The 25,313-nt window shown below is 40.8% G+C and overlaps 1 protein-coding gene across 3 annotated transcripts in view; it reads right to left on the bottom strand.

The window, feature by feature from the left end:
* The window catches only part of SHROOM2 (shroom family member 2), a 117,940-nt gene that overhangs the window by 14,765 nt on the left and 77,862 nt on the right, over positions 1-25,313 (bottom strand). For 2 of the 3 annotated variants that reach the window (XM_058799913.1, XM_058799915.1), the window contains 3 exons: positions 22,009-24,646; positions 19,980-20,083; positions 2,024-2,773 (listed from right to left, as the gene is read on the bottom strand). In XM_058799913.1, the coding sequence (XP_058655896.1) occupies positions 2,024-2,773; positions 19,980-20,083; positions 22,009-24,646 (3,492 nt within the window). The remainder of the gene's footprint in view (positions 1-2,023; positions 2,774-19,979; positions 20,084-22,008; positions 24,647-25,313) is intronic. The other variant, XM_058799914.1, reaches the window with a different exon arrangement.

Genomic DNA, 25,313 nt, shown 5'->3' with positions numbered 1-25,313 from the left:
AGTCAAAGAGTTTCCAAAAATTTAAGGCATCATTAAATTGACTGCTCTCAGTAAAAGCAAAGACAGTTCAACACCAGGTGCTTCAAAAATTCTGTTTCTGCAATCACCACCGTGCTGATTTCTGAAGTTTTGCCATTTGTGGAAAGGCAGCATGAAATTTTGACTTGCAGCAACTCTGCTTGTGGACATTCCAAAGCTTAACCCAACCACAAAAAGTCCCTCCTTGACTTGAGTTTAGGTTTAGTGGAAATCTATTATACACTCTTTTCAGCTCTGCTGCTGCTAAACAGCTGTTTTTGGCAACAGCTTAACTGTGTGCACCATCAGGGTACAGTGCACCATCAGTGCAGCACACAGTAATTTTGTGTGTTTGCCCCACACACATTTCTCTACCTAAATCACTGTGGGAAACCCTGCACACACACTCACCTTGGCCTGCTGATGAACACGACACTTCTCTTAAAAGAGTACAAAAGCTATAAGCTAACACCATCAAACATCAGCTGCCCCAGCATGCAAAGTGGCATGTCCAAACACTCCTACACAAGGAGCCAATAGAAATAATAAGCCAAATCTGATTAACTTTGTATTAAGACAAACCTCCTTAACATATTTTATTCATATGTAATAAACACCATATCAAAAGTTCCAAGGTACGGCCACCACACTTGTCCTTTTTGGCCAAACCTGTTTTAGTGAGTAATTGAATTATTAACTGGGGACAATACATTGTGTGCAAACAAGAGCTGTCTGGGCCTAAGAATTTTAAATGTTAGCAAAAGATTCTCAGGGTAAGTATTTCATCTTTCAGATATGGGCATATAATTAGGCACACCTCAGTGCTCATTTCAATATTAAAGCTTAGCAAAAAGGAAGGACAAATACAATTGCCTTTCTACACATCCTTCGTATCTGTTCATAAAGTAATACATTAAGGAAGTCAAAGCAAAATATTAAGGAAGTCATTATTGTCATCTACCTTAGCACATGGATTCTAGGGTTCATATGACATATTGAACTTTTCATTGTAAATTATATTATTACTTCATGTTAAAAACACAGCAGAATGAAACTTCATTTTTTCCTCCAGTTGTAAGAGGAAAAACATTAAGGCTTATTTAGGAAAAAAAGTGATTCATGTTTTCATGTCATGAGGCAAAATGGAAAACAGCCTGAGTTTGTTCAACCATTTACATTAGAGTAGAGAAAAGCCATGCCAACTGCTTTTGCTCAGAGAAGCAAACTCTGCAAGAATTTAGAGGTTTTGTTTTCATTCTTTAACCATGAATTATAGTGCTGAAGGATTTATGAAAACCAAGATTCCTGAGCTTCCTGGAAGAGTTTGTTATCTTGTGGGAGAATAACCTTTTATGATGTTAGCAGCATATGACAGACGCAGCAATCCATTAATTGCAGTCAGTTGTCTAATTCTGAGTTTATCTACCCTGGGAAACGACTGACAATCTCCTGCTGAGTGTTCAGTCCTTGTCAACATAAAGTGCTGAGGACCCCTCCACAGACAACCTGAAGTGCCACATTTCACTGTAAAAGCAACATAAAACTAGTCATGATTTGGCAAGTGTATATTACTCTGTGTGTTTTCAAAACAGATGTTCTCTCACAAAGGATCCAGCTTCTCTTCCCACATCTGCTTTGTCCCTCCCTACGCTGATTCATGTTTATATACAGAATTAGGTAGGGGAAATGATGACAGGGACTTTTCTGACTTTGCCTGTACATTCAGAGGAAAATCCCTTAGAACCCTCCCCTTTCATTTTCTACTAACTACCAGGTGTAACACCTGGGCAGCACAAAGTCAACTAAAAGAAACCACAGACCAGCTGAAGGACATTAATGGTACCAAAAGGAATTTCACACAAGTCTGTGGTCTCTAAAATATGCTGCAATGGCTCAATGCTTAATGAACTTGAAGAACATGTAAAGAAAATGAAGAGACAATCAATAATAAGGTCTAAGTGGGCAAGAAGTGTTAATAAAATAGTAAAGGAGTTTCATCTAGTACCTGGCTGGGTTCTCATCCTGTAGGGACACAGGAGGTTTATCAGTGAGCTTCTGTGGTGCAAACTGGGGAGAAGGGGACCTTGATGACTCCATGCCAGGTTTATGAAGATACTGATACTTGGAAGACTCCGACGTAAGGTGTGTTTTTTCTTCTAAGTGCTGACAAACATTCTCTGTGGATGACACTTGCTGGAGCTGCTGTGGATCAGCACTCTTCAGTTTTCCATTGAAAGCTGCAGGGCTCTGACAGAGAGAGGACTGACTGGCAAAGACCTGGGTGGAGCTGGGGGATGAGGACAGGAAGGGCCGGCCAGGTGCTACCAGCAGGGATTCAGAAGAGGCGCCGAGCGACGGTGCACAAATATCTGGTCGCCTGAATTTGTCTCTTTTAGGTGGTGGTGGCCTCTGAGGAGCAGGTCCACGCTTCTTGTTCGGTGGCACTGGCTCTGTTCTATGGTTTTCCTCTCCTTTGCCCCAGGACTGACAGGAGTGGTTCTCTTTAGAGGTCTGTGGCTCAGAGCAGGGCAGGTGAGGCAGGCTACAATCCTTGCTCTTCTCATTCACATTTTCCTGAGAGTACCGGTAGTCACTAGGCAATGTCCCAGACCTGCCCCGACTCTCGGGAGGCAGAACTGGAGGTTCTTGCACGTGCAAAGGTCTGACAGAAGACTTCGACTTGTGGCCTAAATTCTGGTCCAGTTGATCACTCTTCTCTCGTGGGCTTTCCCTCAGGGCCCCTGTGTCAGCTTGCCTAGAGAAAAGAACATGCTTTTAGTATGCTGCTGATTTATTTCCTTCGGTGCAAGGCCAATGCAGCAACCCAGGACGCTTGAACACTGAGATCACATCCAACACTGAACACCAACTCCTCCAGTCTATGGTAACTGTAAGCACAAAAACATCCTCTCATGTATGGGCACACATGGTGCACTTAATCTAACGTGATGAGTCAAAACATAATGTCAGGCTAAATTAGGGTATGGAGCGCCACAGGACGCGACACAACCTCTGGGTAACCCGAGGCACCGTGCACAGCTTAGTTAAATGCACAGCCAAACGCTGGTAGAAAACAAAACTATCTCCAGTTTTGTTTAATTCTAATACTAAAATTTAATTCTCTTCTTGCTCCAAAGTCAGTGACAAAGTGTGTGAAACACACTTTCTTATCTAGGTGCAATAATACTTCAATAACATTTTAAAATGTGAACTGAATACCAGGAACTTAAATTATCAATCTGGAGGTTGAATTTTTGTGTGTCTGCTGAAAAATGAAATGAGAACAAAATGTTTGCTGAAGCTAAAAAATTGGGGAAAGTCACTATCTCCTGAATTAAGGCAGAAAAGAAAATTTAGAAATTTATTTTCTGGTCAGACTTATTTTAAGGTTGAACTTCTTTTGCCCTGTCAGCACAAATGACAAACAATGGCCAAAAAGACCTTATCTTATCCCAACTGGTTTTGGGTTTATTCCAGTTTCACACTCTCTCTCTAGTGAGGAAACAGCCTTTTGCAGTTCCAGGCTTGTCCTTTGCCACACGACACGTAGAACATCTGTGCTCACCAGATAAAGACAAAGTGGGGAAGGAGCAGAAGGCAGGAGAAAGTACCTCTGGAGCCCTGAGAGGAGACTGGTTTGCCCTCTGCTTTAAAGGAGGCTGAAGAGACATTATGAGCTTAGAAAACAAGCTGCAACAAAGAAGTCAAAGGCTTCAGAGTTACTAATGTAAATTATGCTACTGACACTGCTGGTCTCTGTATTTTTAAATAGTAATCCTGTAGTAATGCACTGCCCAAGCCTTCTTTTGAGGTGACTCTGAAAGAGGCATCTTTCCCAGCCCATTTGTAAAATAAAGTTTAGTTGAATTTTTCAATGTAAACATGTTATTAACATCACTGTACCAGGTTTGAGATTGTCTATAGGCAGTTAACACCAGTGTGCAGGAATACAAAATTTGAGATAAAAGCACATCCATGAAATAACTATTAAAGTCTGTTGTAAATTCAAGAAGAAAAAAATTTACACACTGCATTTCTATTTTAATTAAATTAAAACAAATATTTAAATTGAAGTATTATGGAAAGATGACTGATTAGATGTGGATTCCTGAGAAGTCACATACGCAGTCTTTCTCTCTCATGTGAAGTGTTAAACCTTAAAATTCAACTTTAACCAGTAAATTTTAAATTTAATATGAATGAGGAGATTAGTGTTGTTGACATTCAAGTCTCTATATTGCTCTCACCTAAGAGTAGTTGGTTCAGACAACTTCAAGTTGTCTGACAAATTAAGAGTCAATTCTGATTTACAAAACAGTATTTATAGACTCCTCCTTTAACAGTAGATGAAGGACAGTTTTGTGAAGTAGAAAGTTACACAAAAGGCCTGAAAGACCAACACGATTCAGGTTTGGTTGCATGGCATCTCAAGAGTCAGCTCATTTTCCCTAGTGAGTTCAACATAAGCAGAACCAGGCCTGTAAATAGATCCACTAATTTTAATGGAAATATTTACCAAATGAAGACTGCAGGTCTTACATATTAAATACTGTGTTTAAACCAGTATTTTTCATGTCTAGATAACCCATGAACAGCACAATTTTCTTCTTGTTAACCTGTAAAGAAGCTCTTCAGGCCTCCCAATTCATCTTCACATCCATAAGCCACAACAAAAGCCAGTGCAAGAGATGCTCTCAGGTGCACAGAAAAATCAAGGGTACGACACAAAATGTTGCAAAGACAGCAATTACATGCATTACCTCAGCCAGTTTGCAAAGTATACCATGAACTTCACATGCACATTGGGATTGGGAGTGCTGGTGGAAGCAGACAGGACGGAGAACACCACCAATCTGACACATCTGCATATCCAAAACATTTAACCAATACATTGGTGCATATATATTTTTATTTATCTGGCTGAAAAATAATGAATGCTCTAGCAGTCATGTCACTTTCCAAAACTGAGCAAAAGGACATAAAGAACTATAGCAGAGAGAAATTTAGAGATGCCATATTTGCAAACATGGAGATAAAATTCAGAGATTACACACGTGACTTCATACAGCTTCCACAAAATCAATAAAAAATTTTGCAGCGCCACACAAAATGGGTCTGTGGAGAGGTGGTGGCTACATTCAACACTGAAGCTAAACTGCATTCAGTGTGAGTGCATCTTCATGCAAAACATGCTCATCACATTATTTTGGAGAGATGTAAGCTTACTGTTCAGAAAGGAGGAAAAGAAAACGAGCTTCAAGCCCCAGGAGAACAGAGTGGCAAGAACCTGCAAAGGTGTTACATTATTATCAATACTGAGAAGTCCACTAAGCTGCTTATTATTTGTCAGTGCATTATGTAATAATCTGCCCAGAATACAGCTGGTTTGGAAATGAGACCCATAGGATTATGCAAAGATAACATACCACTGAAAGGAACTCATCATTTATAACCAAACATCACAAAGTGAGAGACAGAAGAGTTTTAAATCATCTGAAAAAATGACAATTGACTTAATTACTATTTTCATTCTAGATAACAAACCAGCCAACATGAAAAACATTAAACTCTTAGCTGTCTTCAAACCCAAAGCTCCCCCACCACATAATACAATGCCTCAATTACCCCAGTTGCAGGAGCCTTTCTGAGACAACACAACTGGGAAAGCTCATGCACATTCCCCAGCCCAGCATGGCACATTACAGCTTTCACTGCCAGGCAACTCACACCAGTCACTTAACCCCAGCTGCAAAGGAAGTGCAATTAAGAGTCTTATGTTATTGCTACAAAGTAGTACTCAGCAAGGGTGAGTCCAGTACAGGAGTCCAACACCAGTCTTTTCTACTGCATTTGTTTTTAGTATTTTGCTGTAGGAGCTTTCCTATCTAAATGGCAGGAGGCAGAAAACCAATGTGGGCTTCTGACTGAAAAGAAGGAATTGCTTCATTACACAAACCAGTCCTTCACATTTTTGAGGAGCTCTCAATTAGCAGAGGGCTCAGCATTCCCAGAGGGGATCTGTGTAGAGAGACAAGAGGCTGAGCACTCATCAGTGAACGCAGGAGCAGCTCTGCTCTCTGTCTTGCACTTTCCCAGTGGCCACAGCCACCCCAGCACCACTTACTGCAGTGGGGGTGGCAATGTGGATCTCCACACTGGCACAAAGTACTTTCTACCTCAATGGACAAGTACCTCTCTGTTTCCTTCTGGCTCCATTAGCTTGGGGCATACACACTCAAGACTGAAATATTAAAGGCCATGCAAAGAATAAGCTGGGCAAAAACCTCCCAGGTCTCATCCCCAGCCTGGATACCTCCAGTCCCCCGAGCAATACTACAACAGGCTATTCCAACAAATCAGAGAGGTAACAGTAATGTGAGCTCTTGCATGAAGGTTAAACCATATACACATACACACACATTAACCTGGAGCCTGCCAGTGGAGTCAGTGAGCATTTACAAAAATTAATCATTATGTATAGATGTCTATCAGAAGAATAATATTTTTGGTTGCCATAAAAAACGACTCCAAATAACTTTCTTCATTTGCCCCATACTCAAGACTTGACTAAATCTGGATGGAGAGATAGCCAATGTTGTATCTCAATAAATGAAAGTGATTTCAATAAATTCAGTGTGTTTGATTTTTATCTGTCTGATTTACAGTTTCTTGAGAACACTTCAGGCCAACCCAAACAGTGCCACAAGACGCTCCAACTTCAAAATCCCAGACTAGATAAGCTTTGAAAAAATGCATTAGCCAACATTTGAAAAATGTATCATTTGTTGAAGGCCTGACCTCTGTGCAAAAGTTTCACCATAAAACATAAGCATGGTTATGTAACCAATGATATGTCCTGCACTAACTCACCAGCAAAGGAGAGCAAATGGAGTGGCTGTTTCTGATTTAATTTAAATTCCTTCTCAAGAACTACAAGCTACACTGGAAAAAGGCCTTCATACCTGAGTATGACTCTACAATAAAAGTCCTCCCTCTACAAAAACAAACACTCTGAAAATCAAGGCCACAGTTTTGCAGTCCCTTTAAAGTGACCGTATGCAGATACTCGGCCAGAAGAGGCAGTCTCCTTCTTAGACACTTTGAGCTTTGTCTTCCTGCTCCTTCCAGCATACTAGCAGTAGGAATTGTACAGCTCCACAGAAAACTGGATCAAGGACCTGACCTGGCTTGAAACAGATAATTATGTGGCATAAAGCAATTGGGAAATACTGTCTTTGCATATGACAAAATCCTGTTTATAGGCACAGCTCTTGCCAATACTTTTTAAGCTATGAACTTCATATGCTGAAACTATGTTTTGATGGTGTATTTTTCTGGCATGTGGCACACTGGGATCCAAAAGCACTTCTGCAATAATCCACAAATAAAGGGTAGTTTCTTCTATCCAGTATAGTTCTGCTTGAGACAACACAATGCTATGAAGTTAGAATGGGATTCCAAGACTGTTGGAAATTCAGGAAAAAAATTGCTGTCTAATGCCACATTTTAATCCACATTGATAAGCACTAACTAATGCATGATGGGTGTCTTCTATTATTTCAGAAACTTTAAAGGTACAAAGGCATCAGCTGCCCTAAGAGAAGGCAGGTGGAAGCCAAGTGGGATATGCTAGGCTATCTCAGGTCTCACAAGATACCTGTGTTTAGACAACCATTAAGCCAACCAAGTTTAGCCAACATAGAATGAAACCTGAGTTCTCTGTGGACTACAACTTGACTCAGGACTTCACCTGCAGAGAGATGTCTCCCTTCTGTTACTTCTCTCAATCCTCATCAGAGTCCCATATCCTTTTTTTTTTTTCAGAGGGTCCAGGATAACCCTTAACCACTTAAGCCCTTGAATTGGTTTTACTGTTGGAATACTCAGGAGACACTGACCACACAGCACCACAGTTTGGACATGCAATACCAGGGCAATTGTTTCACCCCTGGCTAATTTTTCTGATGAACTTTCCATCTGCTTTCACTACTGAGTCAGTACAACAGCACACACTATCCATCAGATAGCGACAATGACATGTATTCCAAAGATGTTATATGACAGCTTTATGAAAGTACTTAGAAATCTTAAAAGATAAATGCAGAGAATAAAGAACCCTCTAAAGAACCATGATGGCTGTACCCTAACAGTCATGCCATGAAGAGGCAGAGCATACAAGCCACTACAAAGAAGCAGAGCTGTCCACTTGGTCTGAAGAGGCAGATGATGGCAACCAGCATCCAAGAAACACTACTGAAGCGAACAGTCCTAAAACCAAAACGTGTTAAGATGAAAACAATAATGAATACTGAATGATGAGGGAATGCTTTCTCTCAAGGGGGAAAAAAAAAGGCCTGTCAGAAGACCACTGAAGGTACAAAACTAGCAAGATATTTCACAAACATATCCCACAGCACATCACTGGTACACTACAACCTGTTTATCATGGTGCAAGTGTTGTTTCGTCAATTCTGTCTCTGAAAGCCTGTTAACATTATCTGTGCCTCAATGGCAGTTATCTGTTTAGTCAGTCACACTAAATACAGTTTAGTTGTTGCACCCAATGTGATAAAGCAAAATGTCACTCTACCTTAACAACCCTTGCGTTATCACCTGGCTTTATCACAGAATGAAATACAATAACAGACACTGCTTGCCAGTCCATCGATCCCACCAGAATTTCTCTCCTGTCCTGCATGCATGGCAACATACACACTGCAATGAGTTTTCCTATCTCATTCTGCCTCTCTAAAAATGTTGCCTCTTTCCCCATGAAAATCAGAAATAAATAAATAACAAAGAACATATCCACTCAAATTCTGCAGTAAATAGACAAAGTTATGTTGATGGATGAATGTAGGCCAGTCATGGGTAATAGCAAAAGATATAGGCCCCTAACAAAAATAAAATCTGATTAAAATTATATTTCTTACAGCAGCACAAGGGAAGAATCTTGTGGGAAAGGGCAGGGGGAGCGATGCTTTCCTTTCCTTAGTTCAGAAAACAAAAGCCCCTCCTCCATTCTGCTGCACATCAAAAAAAACCAATAAAAGGTAATTTTTATGGCTGCATTCTTACTGCTTTATCTATTGCATGCCTCTCCTAGCACACAGGGGATTACCTGCATGGAATTAAAATTACTTCTACTCAAGTCAGCCAGTTAATGTGTTCAGTACTTACACACTGAATTCAATCATCAGAATATCCCAACAGTATAAAGAGAACCATCATATTACACAAATGGCAACCATTGCAGAGACAAAAGACAATATTTTCCACCACTGTTAACAAGGAAATCACAGCCACATAAAAAAAAAAGCTTAAAGAAGAATGATTGTTTTGTCAATTTACTAAAAAAACCCCTACATTCCAGTTGCCACTCCTTTGATTTTTTTTTTTTCATTTAGACTTTTTTGTCCTGATAATGCTGTTGATATTTTCTTGTTGCTATTAGTACTGAAAACAGCTGCTTGCAGCTGAACAAGAATTAGGTAACAGAAGACAAGCTATAAAATGAAACACTTTGTGAATAACAACTAGGTCACCTGGGAGACTCAGGCATTCTCTCACCAAAAAAGAACACATAGCTAGCTCATCCCTAAAGGAAAAAAAATCCTAAATCAGTTATTTAAATTAATTAGCATGCACACATTTCAATAGCCATCTTTTCACTCAGAGCCACACTCACCCGCTTGCTTCTGACAGTCACATCCAATTCTCTCAGACTCCCAGCTACCAGCTCCTGCTGCTGTGGAAAGGTCTCTGTGCAAGCCTGTACTCACAGTCACAGGCTTGCCTGGCAAATAACGAGATGAAAAGCTCTCGCACCACCCCTAGCCGAGAGGAACCCTGAGCCTGGCACCCTGAGCCACAACAACGGCACTGCAGCCCTCAGTCCAGAAAACAAGTATTTTCCAAAGGCACTGCCTTCTAATTCCAGTGTGCATGATGCCAACTGTGAAAACAAAAGCTGCTAAAAACAGCGTGTGTGTGCGAGCATATGCACACAGAGCATCCTAGCTGGAATTAACTCACGTTTTCCCCCTGTTCTTCCAACCATCAGCAAACACAGCAGTCAACTGCACTAAGCAACATAAAATTCTGTACCAAGCATTGCATCATTGCTAATTTGCTACTGTAGCTTTTGCTGATAGAGGCAGAAGATGCAGCCTATTCTCAAAGACCTGATGAACAAAAGAAATACTCTATGAATTAACACTGCAAATTTCTGTTCACAATGGACAAAAATGGTAAATAAGGCACACACCTCTAGCCATTTCTTCCATGCTTTAACACTAAAGACAAGACAATCTTACCAGGATTTACAGCTTTTTACCCATATTCACTGGATATGTGAGCTTTGCATCCCTGCAAATGTGCCAGCCAGTTTGAAAGCCTTGCAGAACTGAATCTGTCTCAACCTCTGTGTCTCATTTACTGTAACACAGAGGATTTTCAAAGCCATGCCTTACAACAGCTGGCTTGTTTTTGCCTGCTTCCTATGATTGACAAGTTCATACAAGCTCTGTCAACTTTAACCTTGATAAGTGAAGGCTTAGTCTGTATTGTATGTTACATCACCAGAAACTTCTGACCTCAGGGAAAAGATCTCAGAGACTTCAAAGCTTTTCCTTTCCCCCACCCCCACCTCCTGGATTTGCTTATTAAAAAAAAAAACAAAAAAAAAAACCCAAAAAACCACCAAAACAAAACTTAAAAGTCCTTTAATTTTTTAAGGGTTTTCATCTGTGAAAATCATGATCTGCATGTCCACAACTACAGCTCTGCAAGTTTTAACTATTTACAATGATTTTAAAAGATCAGTGTGTCACTAGGTTCCTTTCTGAACAACACTCAAATAACCAAGCCTAATTCTAGAGGAGAGTATTCATCACAGCCCTCCAGCCTGAATTTTTTTGCATGTGTTGTGTGCACAGGCGCCCTCTCTTGCAGGAGATTCTGCAGGGAAAGAACTGAATGCTTTCATGCTGCATGAGCACATTGCCACCCCCACGCTCCATCTTTAGAAGGCATCGTGGCTTTCATCAGAGCAAAGCTCAAGCTCCTTTCAATTTACCTACAAGAACACATGAAAGACTTAATAGAGAAGTTGTGGATAAGGCTTTAATATGTATGAAAAGATAATTTTAAAGATGACCCATTTTAAGAGGAAAATGCTATGCAACTGTACACAAAACCACATAGAGCAGCTAGATATCCAGTAAATAACCTCCCCTAAAATTTTTCTGCCTATTTGATTTCAACAGAGAGAGAAAATAACTTCAAGAAAAAATTCCAGTTTACATAATACAATACAACTGGTTAACAGACTGCAGCAAGTCTGGCTGGTCCATGCAGAGAAATGGAAGCTATAGCTGCCACGTTACTTTTTAGCACAAAACTTCACTCACATTTACTGATATGAACAGTCTCCTGCCTGACAGCAAACCATAACCATGTTGCCTAAGGGCTTATAGCAGAAAGTGAACATTGCACAGGCTAGCTTTTAGTACCAGAACACCATAAAGCCACTCCATATGTCAGAAATGCATGAATTGCTACACTGAGGAGACAAATCAGTCACCTATTTCCAATTATGCTTTTCATCAAGTAACTTAAGGGAAAATAAAATCTACAATGCATCAGCACATGATGTTTTTATGACTTTAACCACTGGAGACTATATCTTACATTAGCTCTAAATCTCCATACTCAATAGGGCTACATGAAGATAGTTGAATTTCAAGCAATGCAACAAAAAATATCTTTAGATGGTTTTCATCCTAATCCTATTTCCAGGAAAAGGAGTAAGATCAAACCAGAATACAAAAATGAACTAATGTGTACAAATTTATCTCTGTTTCTCTCTTCACAAACACTTCTGTGTGTTCTTTCACTCACACTCAAGTTCAGAATAATGTTTAGGACTTCTTCCAGCTACTCATGCTTGGTAACACCTTTAGGGGAAGAGGAGGAAACTTTCTGTAAGAAGAAACCACCCTCCAACACTTCCTTTTATCAGCCCATGATGGCCTCACATACCCCTAGCTGTCACTGCATGCACAGGGAGGAGAACAGATGTGCCAGGAGCAATTAAAGCAAAAATAACTTCACTTGGTAGCAAAAAGCTGCAAGTAGAAAAATGGGGATGTATGAGCTAGGACAGCCACCCTCAAATTTAGAAACAGGGACTCAAAGTTCACCTAATAAAGGTAGAGGGAGAGTCCACATTTTCAAGGGTGTGGAGAATGCACAAATTGGATGGGGGAGAAACAGGGCTGTATTACTGCAGTAGTGTAAACCAAGCACAGGTTTTGGAGGCAGTCCAGCACCCATTTAATGAGCCTGAGTGGAACATCTCACTGATCTGCAGGATGCACACCTGACAGCCGCTGGCTGCCAGGAGAGTGAGGAATGGGGAGGCACTGGCAGGAGCCTGCAAGTTTTAACAATTTATTTAGCCACAACCAACCTCCAAATACCCAAATAATGCATTTGTGATGCTTATGAAGATGCCCACATATCTCTCAGCTCACCTAGCCTGGAAGTTTTAAAATGGACAACAAGAGGAAGAAAAAGACTACAAGTGGGACAATTTATCATGCAACTTCTGCCTTGATCCTGAGGCATGGGAAGAATCTGCTTCAAAACTTTACTATTTGAAGAGCTACCCTGTGCCAGTGGCCATATGCATTTAGAGAAACCTTTTTTGAAAGATTAAGAATCCACACAGTGGTATTTAATTTTGAAAAGGACATTTCCATACATGAGATGAATATTTCTTAAGAGAAGAAGCCAGATGGTATAATGCTAAGAGATAACATGCAACTGAAGATACAATATATGAAACTCAGAGGAAATGTGTAACACCTACTGAAACACCCAACCACCATTCTTCCTTCCCCCTCTCTACCCGCTCCAAAGTTGAATTAAACAGCAATTAAAAGGAACATCCACCAGAGAACTTAGGTCCTACTCAAATGAGGAAAATGCAGAACTAACCTAGCAAAGCAGATGCATAAGCAAAAGATGGTAAATAAAGAAATTTTAAAACAAAAGCTGAAGTACAAATCCTTAGAGGTGTTGGGATTTAAAAAAAAAAAAGGAGAAAAAAAAAAGCACTTCTTCAAACACAGATATCTGCCAAACAGATTGTAGGGATGAAAGTACAAGATCAAGAATACAAAGAAAATAAGGTTGCAGCAAAAAATGGACATGGCCTTCCCTTCACAACTCCACAAGCAAAGAACAGCCTTTGCAGGAACTATTCTCAGACGCTGCACACCATCAGGAGTGGGTTGTCATAAGCTACCTGGGCCATATGACAATCACCTGAATCTTCCACAGGAAAGTGCTGAACTGGGATCTGTGGTGCACAGCCACCCACTCCTCTGATACTTGGGCAGCTGCTCGAGCACAGTGACACACTCAGTGTTGGGGGAGGGAAGCTGTGAGGGTGCTGAAGAGAAAGAATGAGGGAAAGAGAGCAAGAATAAAAAAAAATCTCATTATGAATCTGGAGAACTTCAGAATCATAAACTTAACATCTGAAATAAGCAAAAAAAGTAGAAGTTTTATTAAGAGATTCAGCAGCTGCACTAATGAGTAAAATTGACAAAGAATAATTTGGGCATGTGTAGAAAAGATATGTCTTGGATGCACTACTAATCTTAGAAAGAGTAACTACACACAGGGACAAGAGTGATCTGGATGACAGAGACTGGATTTTTAGATGAGTTAGAAAATTAAATTTAATCTCACCTGAGGCTCTTGAAAATTTGACTCCCATAAGACAGTCTTCACTCATCTCATCACATCATTCACATCAGAACTCATTAGACATAGATGATTCACAAAAGGGGTGAAAAACTAGGTGGCAGCAGTTGCTGCTATGAGGAAATTATTCAGATTTAATAAATGCAAAGTGACCCACAGGAGAGATTTTCCTGTACTTCACCAACCTTTACAATGATATACAACAGAAATTACTGCTACACAAGAAGGAAAAGCTGAATTTCACAGACTGTTCTAGGAACATACAATCTTTGTACTTCACAGCAGTAAAAAACTAAACAAAACCCCCAAAATAAAACAAAGCTCAAAGATAGGCAAACCAGCAGAGGCTTGACAAGATACCCAGCTGCATGGCTCCTGGCTTGCCCTGGCTTTCTGTTTGTCCCTCCAACCATCTGCTGCTGGCTCACAAGGAGAAGAAAGCCTGTATAGATAGCCCTTTGGCCTGCCTTTAAGCATTGACACCCATCAGCTGCCATTGTGCACCAGTGATTCAAGGCTCCACTGCCCCAGAGTGTGATATTTATGTATGTGTTATTAGTCAGTCACATACACCAGTACACTGAAAGTTCACTAATTACAAGCATTCACAGAAACCTAAGGAAGATGAAAGGTTACAGGCGTTTCTCATATATGAATAGATGCTCACTCTCCTCTATATGCACAGGAAGAGCTACAGGAGGTTTTTCCCATTTGCAAACAAAATAGAAAGTTTTTAACAGCCCAGATTGTACTGTGTCATTGCTATATGTCACACACAATGACATCACTGGCAAAAAAAAATATTCTGAGAAAAGCCTTAATAATCAGTATCTCATGATAAAGAAATGCTAAGGACATGGACCTGCTGGAGCAAGTCCAGAGGAGTGCCAGGGAGGTGATCAGAGGGATGGAACACCTCTCCTGTGAAGACACGATGAAAGGGTTGGAATTGTTCAGCCTGGAGAAGAGAAAGCTTTGTGGAGCTTGTTAACACATGCATGAAATGTTTGCCAAAGTAATTTTTCCACTGATTTCTAAGGAAGCAGTTGCACAAGATCATACTATTTCTTCCTCACACAGAAAAGGGGGAAAACATTTTGTTTACATAGCTCTGGTAATGTCTTGATAAGTCCTTCAGTGCCTGAGACTTACTTGTCCTGCAATGTTCAATCAGGAAAAGCAACTTACAGATTGACTGCTAACTGCAACAATAACTGAGTAATTTATTGTTGACCTCAGGAAGGTCAACAAGGCCAAGTGCCAGGTTCTGCCCCTGGGTCAGGCCAATACCAAGCAGAAGTTCAGGCTGAGAATGGACCAAGACCAGCCTTGGGAAGAAAGATCTTGGGGTGATTGTGGACAAAAAGCTCAATAATCAATAGGTAGAGTGCACTCCCAGCTCAGAAAGTCAAATGGCTACACCAAAACCAGTCTGGCCAGCAGCTCATGGGAGGGGAATTCTCCCCCTCTACTCTGCTTTTGCAAAACCTCACCTTGATGACTGCATTCAGCTCTAGGGCTCCCAAAAGAAGAAAAATGTGGCCCTGCTGGAATGTGTCTAGAGGAGGGCCACTACTATGGTTACAGGACTGGAACATCTCATTGAGGACAAGCTGAGAGAGTTGGGGCTGTTCAGCCTAGAGAAGAAAAGGCTCCAGGGAGGCCTTACAGCACCTTCCAGTATCTCAAGGGGGCTAAAAGAAAACTGGAGAGAGACTTTTCACAAAGGCATGAAGTGATAGGACAAGGAGGAATGGCTTTAACATGGAGGAAGGCAGGTTCAGATTAGGTATTAGAAGGAAATTCTTCACTGTGAGGGTGGTGAGGAGGCACTGGAACAGGTTATCCAGAGAAGCAAGGGGCTCCCTGGAAATGTTAATGACCAGGCTGGATGGGGCTCTGAGTAACCTGGTCTAGTGGAGAGCTCCCTGGCCATGGCAGGAGGGCTGGAACCAGATGATTTTTAAGGTCCCCTCTGAACAAACTAAACTATCCTAGGACTTCACAATTCTTAATAAAGAAGTTTAAAATAGATATGCAACACAATGGTGGCAAAAGTTCTTGTTAACTATTTAAGGAAATGGCCCTTTTGCTACAAATAAAAACTTCCAAGGCTTCAAGTCTTGTATTTCAGTAGCTCAGTTCCTAGTTAAGCTGATCCTAACACTGTATATTGGTACCTTGTTAAATTTTTTGACATCACAGTAAAAGAAACCCAAATAAAATGTAGAATTTAAAATTTCTGCAGTTATGAAAAACTGTAGTTTTTAAGAATATTTTCAATGAATAATTTACACCATCTACCATTGTCTGAGGAAATAAGGAAACTAATTTGTCCAAATGTGTATTGGGTATTGTTGGAGTTTTTTCCCCACTGTTAATCAGTCCTCATAGATATGTAAACCCCAACTCCTATATGGGTCACAAATCAGAAAAAGCTAAAAGAAATAACTATCAATATACATGTATATTATATATGTCTGTATATATATACACACAAATATCCATATATGCATGATACAAATGGACTACTGGTAATTTTTAAATTATTTTCCATCTCACTCAGTTCAGAAGACATAAGGTCAGCCATATTCCTGTGCTGCTGAAAGCCCTCCTCCTTCCTTGCACAATTATTTGCTGCTCCTCTTGGTGAGTATGGAGCCAAGATATTCACCAAGATATCAAATTGAAAAATCTTCCTTATAAAGAGCCTAATAAAAAACCTAGGAACATGTCTACAGGCTCCTGTTTCTGGATTATCAAAGATTTTTCTAGAATATTATACTTGGACATTTAGGACAACTTACGCATTAAGATATTATTTTTATTTTGTTTTTGTATTGTAAAGGTTGTTCCTCTGTCTCTAAGAGCTCAACTCAAATAGGAGTAACTACTAAGGTATGAAAACACTGAAAATGTTTTACAGTGTTTAATTAGAGTTGAGTCACACTGTGGTCCTACACTTGACACGCATATGCTCTTGGACTTGACACCTATTAAATGGTGAAATATTTTCTGCAGCCTGTGATCTCAGATATCCTTTTTCACTTTTTGAAGTTATGTAACTTTAATAGACATCACAGGAACAAATTAATAGAGCTAGGAGTCAAATGTTCTTAGAAAGTAAATAAAGGCAATGGCTGTAAACATCTCTAGTAGATGGCAATCTTAAGAATTAGATCATAAAGCAGGAGTCTTTTGATGCAGAATGACTTATGCGTGCATGTCATACTGCAGGAAGCCAGAGACTGCTGGTCAGAGCATCTATTTCCCTCTAACTTTTTGAAAGTCTATTTCAGCTTAGAAATTGTGGAGACTTCTATAAGGAAGGTAATTATAAGTAATTTTACAGTTTAAGTAATTTTACAAATGCAGAAAGAGAGACATGTTTATAGAAGCACAGACTTCACATCCATAAAAAGGTAAGCTTTTGTAAATAATTTGAACTAGAAAGAGGCACAACAACAACAAAAAAGTAGCATTTTTTTGTTTTACAGATCAGCCAAATTGTATAATGCTTTTAAGCTCTCCTAAAGTTAAGAACCACCACAGAATCACAGCAACCCCTCAGTATAAAAATACACATCTCGTGTTAGATGACTCCAACCCTGTAAGTTCCTAACAAGAGTGGCTTGGGTCTTCCATTACAGATGACAATGGCTGCTATGGGCCACTATTTTCTCTTCCTACACAAGTAATACCCTAAACTATTAAATACTGCAGTTCAGAAGAACATGGTGCAGCTCTTCTAAAAAGGGAGATGAAACAATCTGAATTCATTGGAGGCACTCAGTAACCTCAGAGGGGAAAAACAGAGCTCAAAGATGAAAGAGGTTCACAAACTATCTTCATCAACTCAACATTCACACACCACTCCTCCCCTCCCCCCAGTTTTTTAAAGTACTGTTAATTACATTTTACAATTGTGTGCTAAAAAAGAACAGCCAAGAAAATACTGTAGCAAAATGCTCAGGAGAAAAAGAAATTGCCAAACACCTTTATTTTTGTTTGTTTTTAAAATGCCATTTGCTGTTACAACATTCTAATCCTTTTCCATCCTAGAGTCAGTGCATTTAAAAAAAACTCGTATTTCATATTTTTGAGGAAAATTATCAGGGCAGCTGTAAATGGTAGCTATTCAAAGTTTATTTCAAGTTAGTATTTTTTTGCATTTCTCAAAACAACTGCAAAGGGGAGGGGAGGGAGGCCAGAAGCACCCTGTAGTGTAGGACAGTCTCTGACCTGCAGAAAGCACCCATGGACTCCACAGCTGTCTCTCAGCTTGGGTTCCTGCAAATCTCATGCCCACAAGTGCAGAAGGGCCACTCCTGTGTTCAGCCCCATCACACTGACTTTGGCAGCACAAAGGCCACCATAGCACACAGGTCTCAGCAGCACAAAATAACAGCTGCCAGCTATTTAATCCAAACATAAATTTTAAAATAGAGCATTAAATATGACCATAAGGAAGACCTCAGATTTGGTTACTATTCATGTTCGAGAATATACCCTGAATTAGGTAGATTTGCTAGCCATTTGCAGATTGCTAGATTTTAAAAATAGAAAGCTAAATGCCTTTAGGGCAGCTCAAAAATCATAAAATCAATCCATGCCATGAGGCCAGTTCCTGTTGAGCACAAGAATGCCTTGTAAAACAGGAGCACACGGAAATATATATTCTTTCCCGTAAGGCAGCCATTCATTATCACGCAGTGGCAGCTCACAACACAGGAATTAAATGCCCAAATGAGGGATTTTAATCGGTTTTTTGAATACAGAAGGCATGTCAAACCTCTGCATATCAACGTTGAGACAAAGAGACCATTTCACAAAACCTTCTGTAGTGCACGAAAATAGCCAAATACCACATCTGAAATGTATGTCAAAACAGGCTCCAGCTGAAAAAAAAGTTACTGCAGCTGGTGCCCAGTCATGTGATTTTCATGGATTCCATGATTATAAAGCAAGAATTGTGCTGCACAAACACTGCTAAAGTGCTGGCGTAGGAGTATTATTCACATGCTTTTGTGAATAATGGTAGATGGGAATCATTTCACCCGTGCGGAGCTGCTGCCCGCCCACGGCAGCGCGGCCGCTCCCGGAGCGTGCCCGCCCCTGCTGCCCGCCGCACACTGCGCCCTCCGGGGCTGCCCATTCTGCAGTCCCTGCCCAAGTACACAGGGCTGCCAAAAACTGCAAAAATAGGGGGTGCTCACTTCAGCTAAGCCATAAGCAATGCAAAATACAATCATATGAACCCACAAATAAATGCTAACTTTTTACAAGGTTTTAGGGTCACAGCTAGAGTGTGTGTTCGCTATAGTTCGTAATTTCCTCTCCCTGGAGGGATTAATACCACTTACAGAACTGAGGAAAGCCTACAGAGGTTCTTTTTTCCTATCCATGGGTTCCCTCTGTTATGAAACCCAGAGCTGTCAGACCTGGCAGCGGCAGCATGTGCACAACCTCAGCTGGGCTTCAGCAGCCACAGAATCAGCGATTGCTGAAATCACTGCTTGCACCACATCTGAAATCACTGCTTGCACCACATCGGGGCCAGGACGAGGACAACCCTCAGCATGCTAGACATTTAATGGATTTAAACCACACTGTGCATGCAGTCACACCTTTGAAAGCATTGTATATATATTAATACATGGATTAACAGAGAAAATCTGAGCTCTTCCAACAGTGAAACAAATTTTAGTGTCTTCTATTCACGTATTGTATTCTGTAAAGCCACAAGAAAAGCAAAGACCTTACAGTAGTACTATGTTTCAGCAGCATGCTGTCTTTGCCAGGAATAATACTGGAAATCTCTTTTGGGAAACCCCAGGCCCCCATCTACCCCCAAAAAATCCGTAACTATCACACAAATAATTCATGCACACAAATAAGAATCAACTGCCTTTGAACAAACTATAATATGCTCAACACTCAACAATTTCTTTAAGCTCACACTAGAGTCCCCAAAAATTTCTGTCCCAAAATTAATTCTATCATGCACATTGACGTATTTGGGGAGAAGGAGGGAAATAAGGGAAGAAGGCACGGCAAAAACTCTGAAATCATCACAGCAGAACTTGCAGTTTGAGTCAGGAAAAGATTAGATCACAGAAATTTGTCAAAAACATTGGTCAAAACCAAATCTTTTAGAGAGAGAAATTAAGAAAGACTGTACTTACCTTACAGTGCAGTTCCTCTCATCCAGTTTGTTAATGTTAGACAAAATACACTCCCCATCTTCCTTTAAATCCTCTGCTTGCCTCCTTACTTCAACTGATACTTCCTAAAAGAGGTTTGTAGTACAAGTAAGAGACTAAGTCATCGTGTTTCAGACTCTCAAAAAATCTGTGATTATGGAACCTCTTATTTGTGGGTTTGCTCTGTTCAAATACACATGAAGTCAACAGCATAGCATGTTTTAAGCTTGTTTGGTTTTAAGCAGTACAGCGTGCTGTGACCTCCTGCGCTGCACTCCCGACCTGGCTGTGCTCGCCTTGCTGCTCTGCTTTGCTGATCTATACAAGAGCTTAACATTTTTATAAATGTTTGCAACTTCCATTTGGCAAAAACAAAAAAAAAAAAAAAGAGGCACAGAAGTTGCAGAAGAGTTGCTCACATTTTAGGAGATGCAAGTATGCACCAGATTGTGAATCCCCGTGCAAGTACTTCAGTTTCTCAGTACAACACCAACAGTGCTGTTCCAGAACGTTACTATCTCCCTATCTCCAAACAACCCCACCCAAAGCACAGCTTTGCATTACAAACACTGAACCTACAGGAAATTTAATTGCACATTAGCACTGGAATAATCTGAATCATATATGCAAAACAACATCTTTATTTACTTCAGTCTGTTGTAAGCATCTTCAATGTGCTTATCACCATATTTTCCAGGTGCGTGCTTTTTGCCCCAGGAGGCCTATATTGAATTAAGAGCACTGACTAATAAACCAGAAATGCATACAGGGAATAGATTATTTTTCTGCTGGGTAGGCAATTATTTAATAATTCAGTGAATTTAATTTTCAAAGTAACGTCCAGGTGAATATTTTCAGTGCTTTGAATCCCTACCCTAGTAAATTATCCATGCAGTGAAGTCTGCACATAGAGTTCAAAAAGAACTTTTGCCAAACTTAAAGATGCAAAAAAGTTATGGAAAGACAGTCCCCAACTTCTAGAGATCAACATTTTTGTTTCTTTTTGAGCTATTCTCATTCTACTCCATGTCCACACACACACACAGAGGTGAACTGTGTATGTATGTATGCAATGTTTTTAAAAGGGGAAAAATACAGAAAAAGTAATATACAGCTGCTTTGCTTCAATTCTATTCTAGCAGGAGGCAAAGTTCAGGTTGAACACACTATGATTCCTTATACATATCAGGCAATCTCATAGTAGCTTGAACAACATCTTTTAACAGAGAACTAAAGAGATTTCGTTTCTCTGTTTACTTCCAGTGCCACCTGCCAACCATTGCCTGGCCCTGCTTGGTTAAAAATTAACATAATATTTACTTGCAAGTTGAACAGATTTTGGCATCTCTCTAAGGAATAAATGTATAAATCTTAAATCAAGCAAACTGACATAAAACAAAACATTAAGCAGTTTCATTGTTGCTGTGGCTTTAACATTAACAGGCATATTTGTAATCTCAACTTTTTCAGGCAGAAGTCCTCTGTAATTTTGCCTGAAGCAAGTTTAGAAGAAAAGAGGAAATCAATGGAAATTACTAGACCATTAAAAATGAGACAAAGTATATATTATTTACATGTGGAACACTTTTCTTCATAGTTTCAGAGAATTCAAACAGGGAATACAGCCACACCAATGAAAAAATAAGTCTGGGTGAAAATTGCTTTGAACCTTCAAAATCTCTACTGTAAAAATAGAAGGTGTTAGCAAATCAATCATGTTTTTCTATCCGACTTCAACACACAAGAAATTATTTTGATCCAACTGCTCTTGTGCAGCACAAACTTTGATCTTCCTTGTTTTACTTAAGATAGCTACCTATAACATTTACTCCTTTACTGACAAAAGGCAAATACCTGTAACATTTACTCCTTTACTGACAAAAGGCAAATACCATATTACACAGTGTTCCTAAATTGGAAATTTCCATAAAAATTCTCTTTTCCCCTCCACTCCTCTACCGTCCTCCACCACACTGGGCAACTTAAAGAATAATACAAAAGACATGTGTACCTGTTTGTAGAAATCAGTGGAAGGGGATGATCTAGACCTCTCATGGGAGTACTGGGATTTCCCATGCTGTTCATGGCCTGTATCGAGGATATTTTCAGCTGAGTGGTACCTTCCCGAGCCCCTTGGCTCTACGGGCTTCCTCTGCCCCTTCCACGATGCCTCATACTCTGCAAAGGTTCCCAGGCGCTGTGGCTGTGCAGATTTCCCAAGCCTCTCAGCAGCCCTATTGCTGCTGCTATGGTGGACACTGTCCTTTGAAGCATGAGCAATTTCAGGTCCAACAGAGGCTACCTGATCTCTTCTCTCATGCCAGAGCTCCTCTCCCTCTTGTGCTTTCCTATCTGGCCTCTCAGGCTGTCCCTCTGCTAAACCATGGGGACCTGGTTTCTGTGATGATTTTCTAAATGCAGGCTTACTTGTTTCTTCAAAAAATTTCCACCTGTCTGCAAATGAACCCAGGGCTTCTTCTGATCTCTTTGGACGGCAATGAGCATGGCGTTCATCCTCTGACATGCCCACCTCATTCATCTTCTCTGGTTCTGAGTATGACTTCAGTTTTTGCTCTGTTGTGAACCTCTTCCTGGCTCCAATCCGAGAAACGTGATGAGTGCCACTCCCTGTAGGATTTGGTTTGGCTTGTGTAGCCTCAGGGAATCCAGAGGCATCTTCAGAAACCAAAGTCAGTGATGAAGAGTTGTAACTAGCAGTTTTCCGCTCAGGTGACCGGGGGGGATACTCCGCGGGGCTGGGCTCCAAGCCCCGGCGTCTGAAGGACGTCGCGCTCAGAACCCTGGCCTGGGCTTCCTTCAGGTGATCTTTGTAGGAGCTGGTAAAGTTTGTGTCGGGGGATGTGATGACATTCCCTGTTGAATCTGGGTTCCAGGTCTCACTGCACTCCTCTGTTTCAGATGAGCCTACTAGTGTAGCAGTACTTCTACTTTTCTGCAGCTTGGCTCTCCTCATTTGGATCTCATTTCTGAGGGTTGTTGAAAAACGATCACTCCTTCGTGCCTGTTTAGACAGGTGAGTGTCAAATGAGGTCTGTCGTTCTGATACCACTTCTGGGTTGTTGTCAGACTGTTTTTTCCCTTCCTGAGCTAAAGAGTGCAACATTGGTGTCCTCTGAGGAGAAATCTTGCTACTTTCATCTTTCCCCCACCTAAAATCTTTCTGAGCAGATCTGTTTTCAGTGGTAAGGACACAGCCCTTTACATCCTCCTGCTGACCGTGCCTAGTTTCACTTTCCTCAGAGCTCTCACAGCTTTTCTTTTGTCCAGATTTTTCAGTATGATCAGGTTTTTTAGATTCTTCTACTGTAGCACACCTAGCATCTCCCTCTCTGTCCTCTGGGTAATGACTACTGTTCTCACACCTTGTCAGTGAAGATTCAACAGATTGTTGAGGTAGATAGTATTTTGGGTTTGGGGCCATTGTAATAAGTGCAGGATTTTCATGAGGTCCAAGTGACAAATCAGTTCCCACTGCAGAATTCCAGCTGTCATCCTTGAGTTGTAATGGCTTTGAGCTTCCCTGAGCAGGCTGTTTTGCTGTCACACAATAATATCGACTTTGTCCAGTGTTGTCCACCTTCTGTTCAGCAGCACTGTTCAAAGAGGAAGTGTTGAGCAGACTGGCTTGGTTTGGACTGTAGCCATGAAAATGATCTGTAGTTAACTCCTGAATGCCACTGTAGGACAGGTAATGTTGCTGATCTTTAGGTGCAGCTAAGATTCTTGCACTGTGATAAAAGGTGCTTTCATCGCTGTACTGGTGCTGGTGGTGGTAAGAGTAAGCAGACTGTGCAAACCTAATGTCAGTGCTGGACAAGGATGGCTGCAGTTTGTTCACAGTTCCTGCATTACTACTGTACCTGTCACCAGCTGAAGAAAAAGTGTGTTCTGAACTGAGATCAGATTTGTAATTTGAGCTGCTGATCCTCCTGTCACATGCTCTGGACGGCCGTCGCTGCTGCTCTGCAGTTTCCAAGCTCCAGTCACTCCTGGGCTGCGATCGGTTCAGGGCTGTAAAGTGCTGTGTGCTGGCACCCTCTGAGTACACAGGGCCCTGGGCTTTCTCGTGGCCCTTGGTGGCAGCAAAGCTGTCACTACGAAGAGGTGGAGGTGGCGGGGGAGGAGATGAAGGCCTCTTTTTATCAGGGACGTACCAGATAGGTCCGAAACTGGATTTTCCCGAGCTAGTGGGCTTGCCATCTGGGTCTTCCTCTGCTCTAGGACTTTTGTTGTTCTCTTGTTGGATGGGAGCTGGCAAATACCCAGGTTTGTCCTCTGTTCCACTGCTGTCATTCAAAAACTGTCCAGACTTGCTTCCATGCTTAGCAGTCTCCCAGGGCCCCACTTTGTAAAGCATGTTCTCTGTTGAAGAAGTGTCTGCACTGGACAGAGTGTGGTCAGGGGTGCTAGAACTTGTGGAGAAAGATCCATAGGCTGAATCCCGCTTACTTTGGCTCCCTAGATGATCAATGCTACTATTAGACCTTGCAGAAGAAAGTCTTCCATACTGGGCTACTTGGGGAGTGTGGTCCCAGCTGTCCATACTTCCCAAAGAGCTGAATTGGTCAGAAGAGCGGTATAGACTTGTCTGATCCCATGGGTTTGACAAGTCCTGAGAAGAACAACTACTGAAGGAAACAAACAAACAAAGTGTCAGAATAAATATAAAAAAATTATATTCACAACATAATTATAACAACCCATTTTAATAATATTGGTTAAATCCATCTGCACAGCAGTTAAAGACAATCTAACAAAACAAAGTTTGAACACTAACTCAGGGCTCCAACTTGATATTCCACCACTGATTCAAAGCTTGAAACCTTAGTAACTACCTCAGCTTCCCGATGTAAGTTTGCTAGTAAGTAATATGCATTTATCTCCTTGAAGGGTCCCTTTTCCCTATGCAAATTGTTGATTTTGCTGACTTTGCTTTTAGGAAAATTTAGTTTGAGATCCATTAGCTCCCTCCTTCCCAGGAAAAACACCAACTTATTTTTCAGCTTATTTTCCAGGCACCCTGATTCTTCCAGCTGTTAAACTCACATATTTCCTCACTTCATCTTTGAAATATGACTCCAAACTTCTTTAGCCCATGACGTTATTCCCCCTTCCCAAGTTACTCCAATAAAGTTACATCCACATCTGCCTATTTGTTTGATGTTTTAACTTTTAAGCAGAGATGCACTAAATGCATTTGTCTCAAATATCACCTGCACATGCACCTTAGCAGTGTGGTTTCAAACCACTCTCAAGCTGACACTCTTAAAACAACATTCCATTCCACCCAGTTCC

The sequence above is a fragment of the Ammospiza caudacuta genome, chromosome 2, assembly GCF_027887145.1.
Source record: "Ammospiza caudacuta isolate bAmmCau1 chromosome 2, bAmmCau1.pri, whole genome shotgun sequence".
Taxonomy (NCBI): domain Eukaryota; kingdom Metazoa; phylum Chordata; class Aves; order Passeriformes; family Passerellidae; genus Ammospiza; species Ammospiza caudacuta.
The sequence above is the reverse complement of the archived record's forward strand: the minus strand, read 5'-3'. Positions and strand labels throughout refer to the sequence as shown.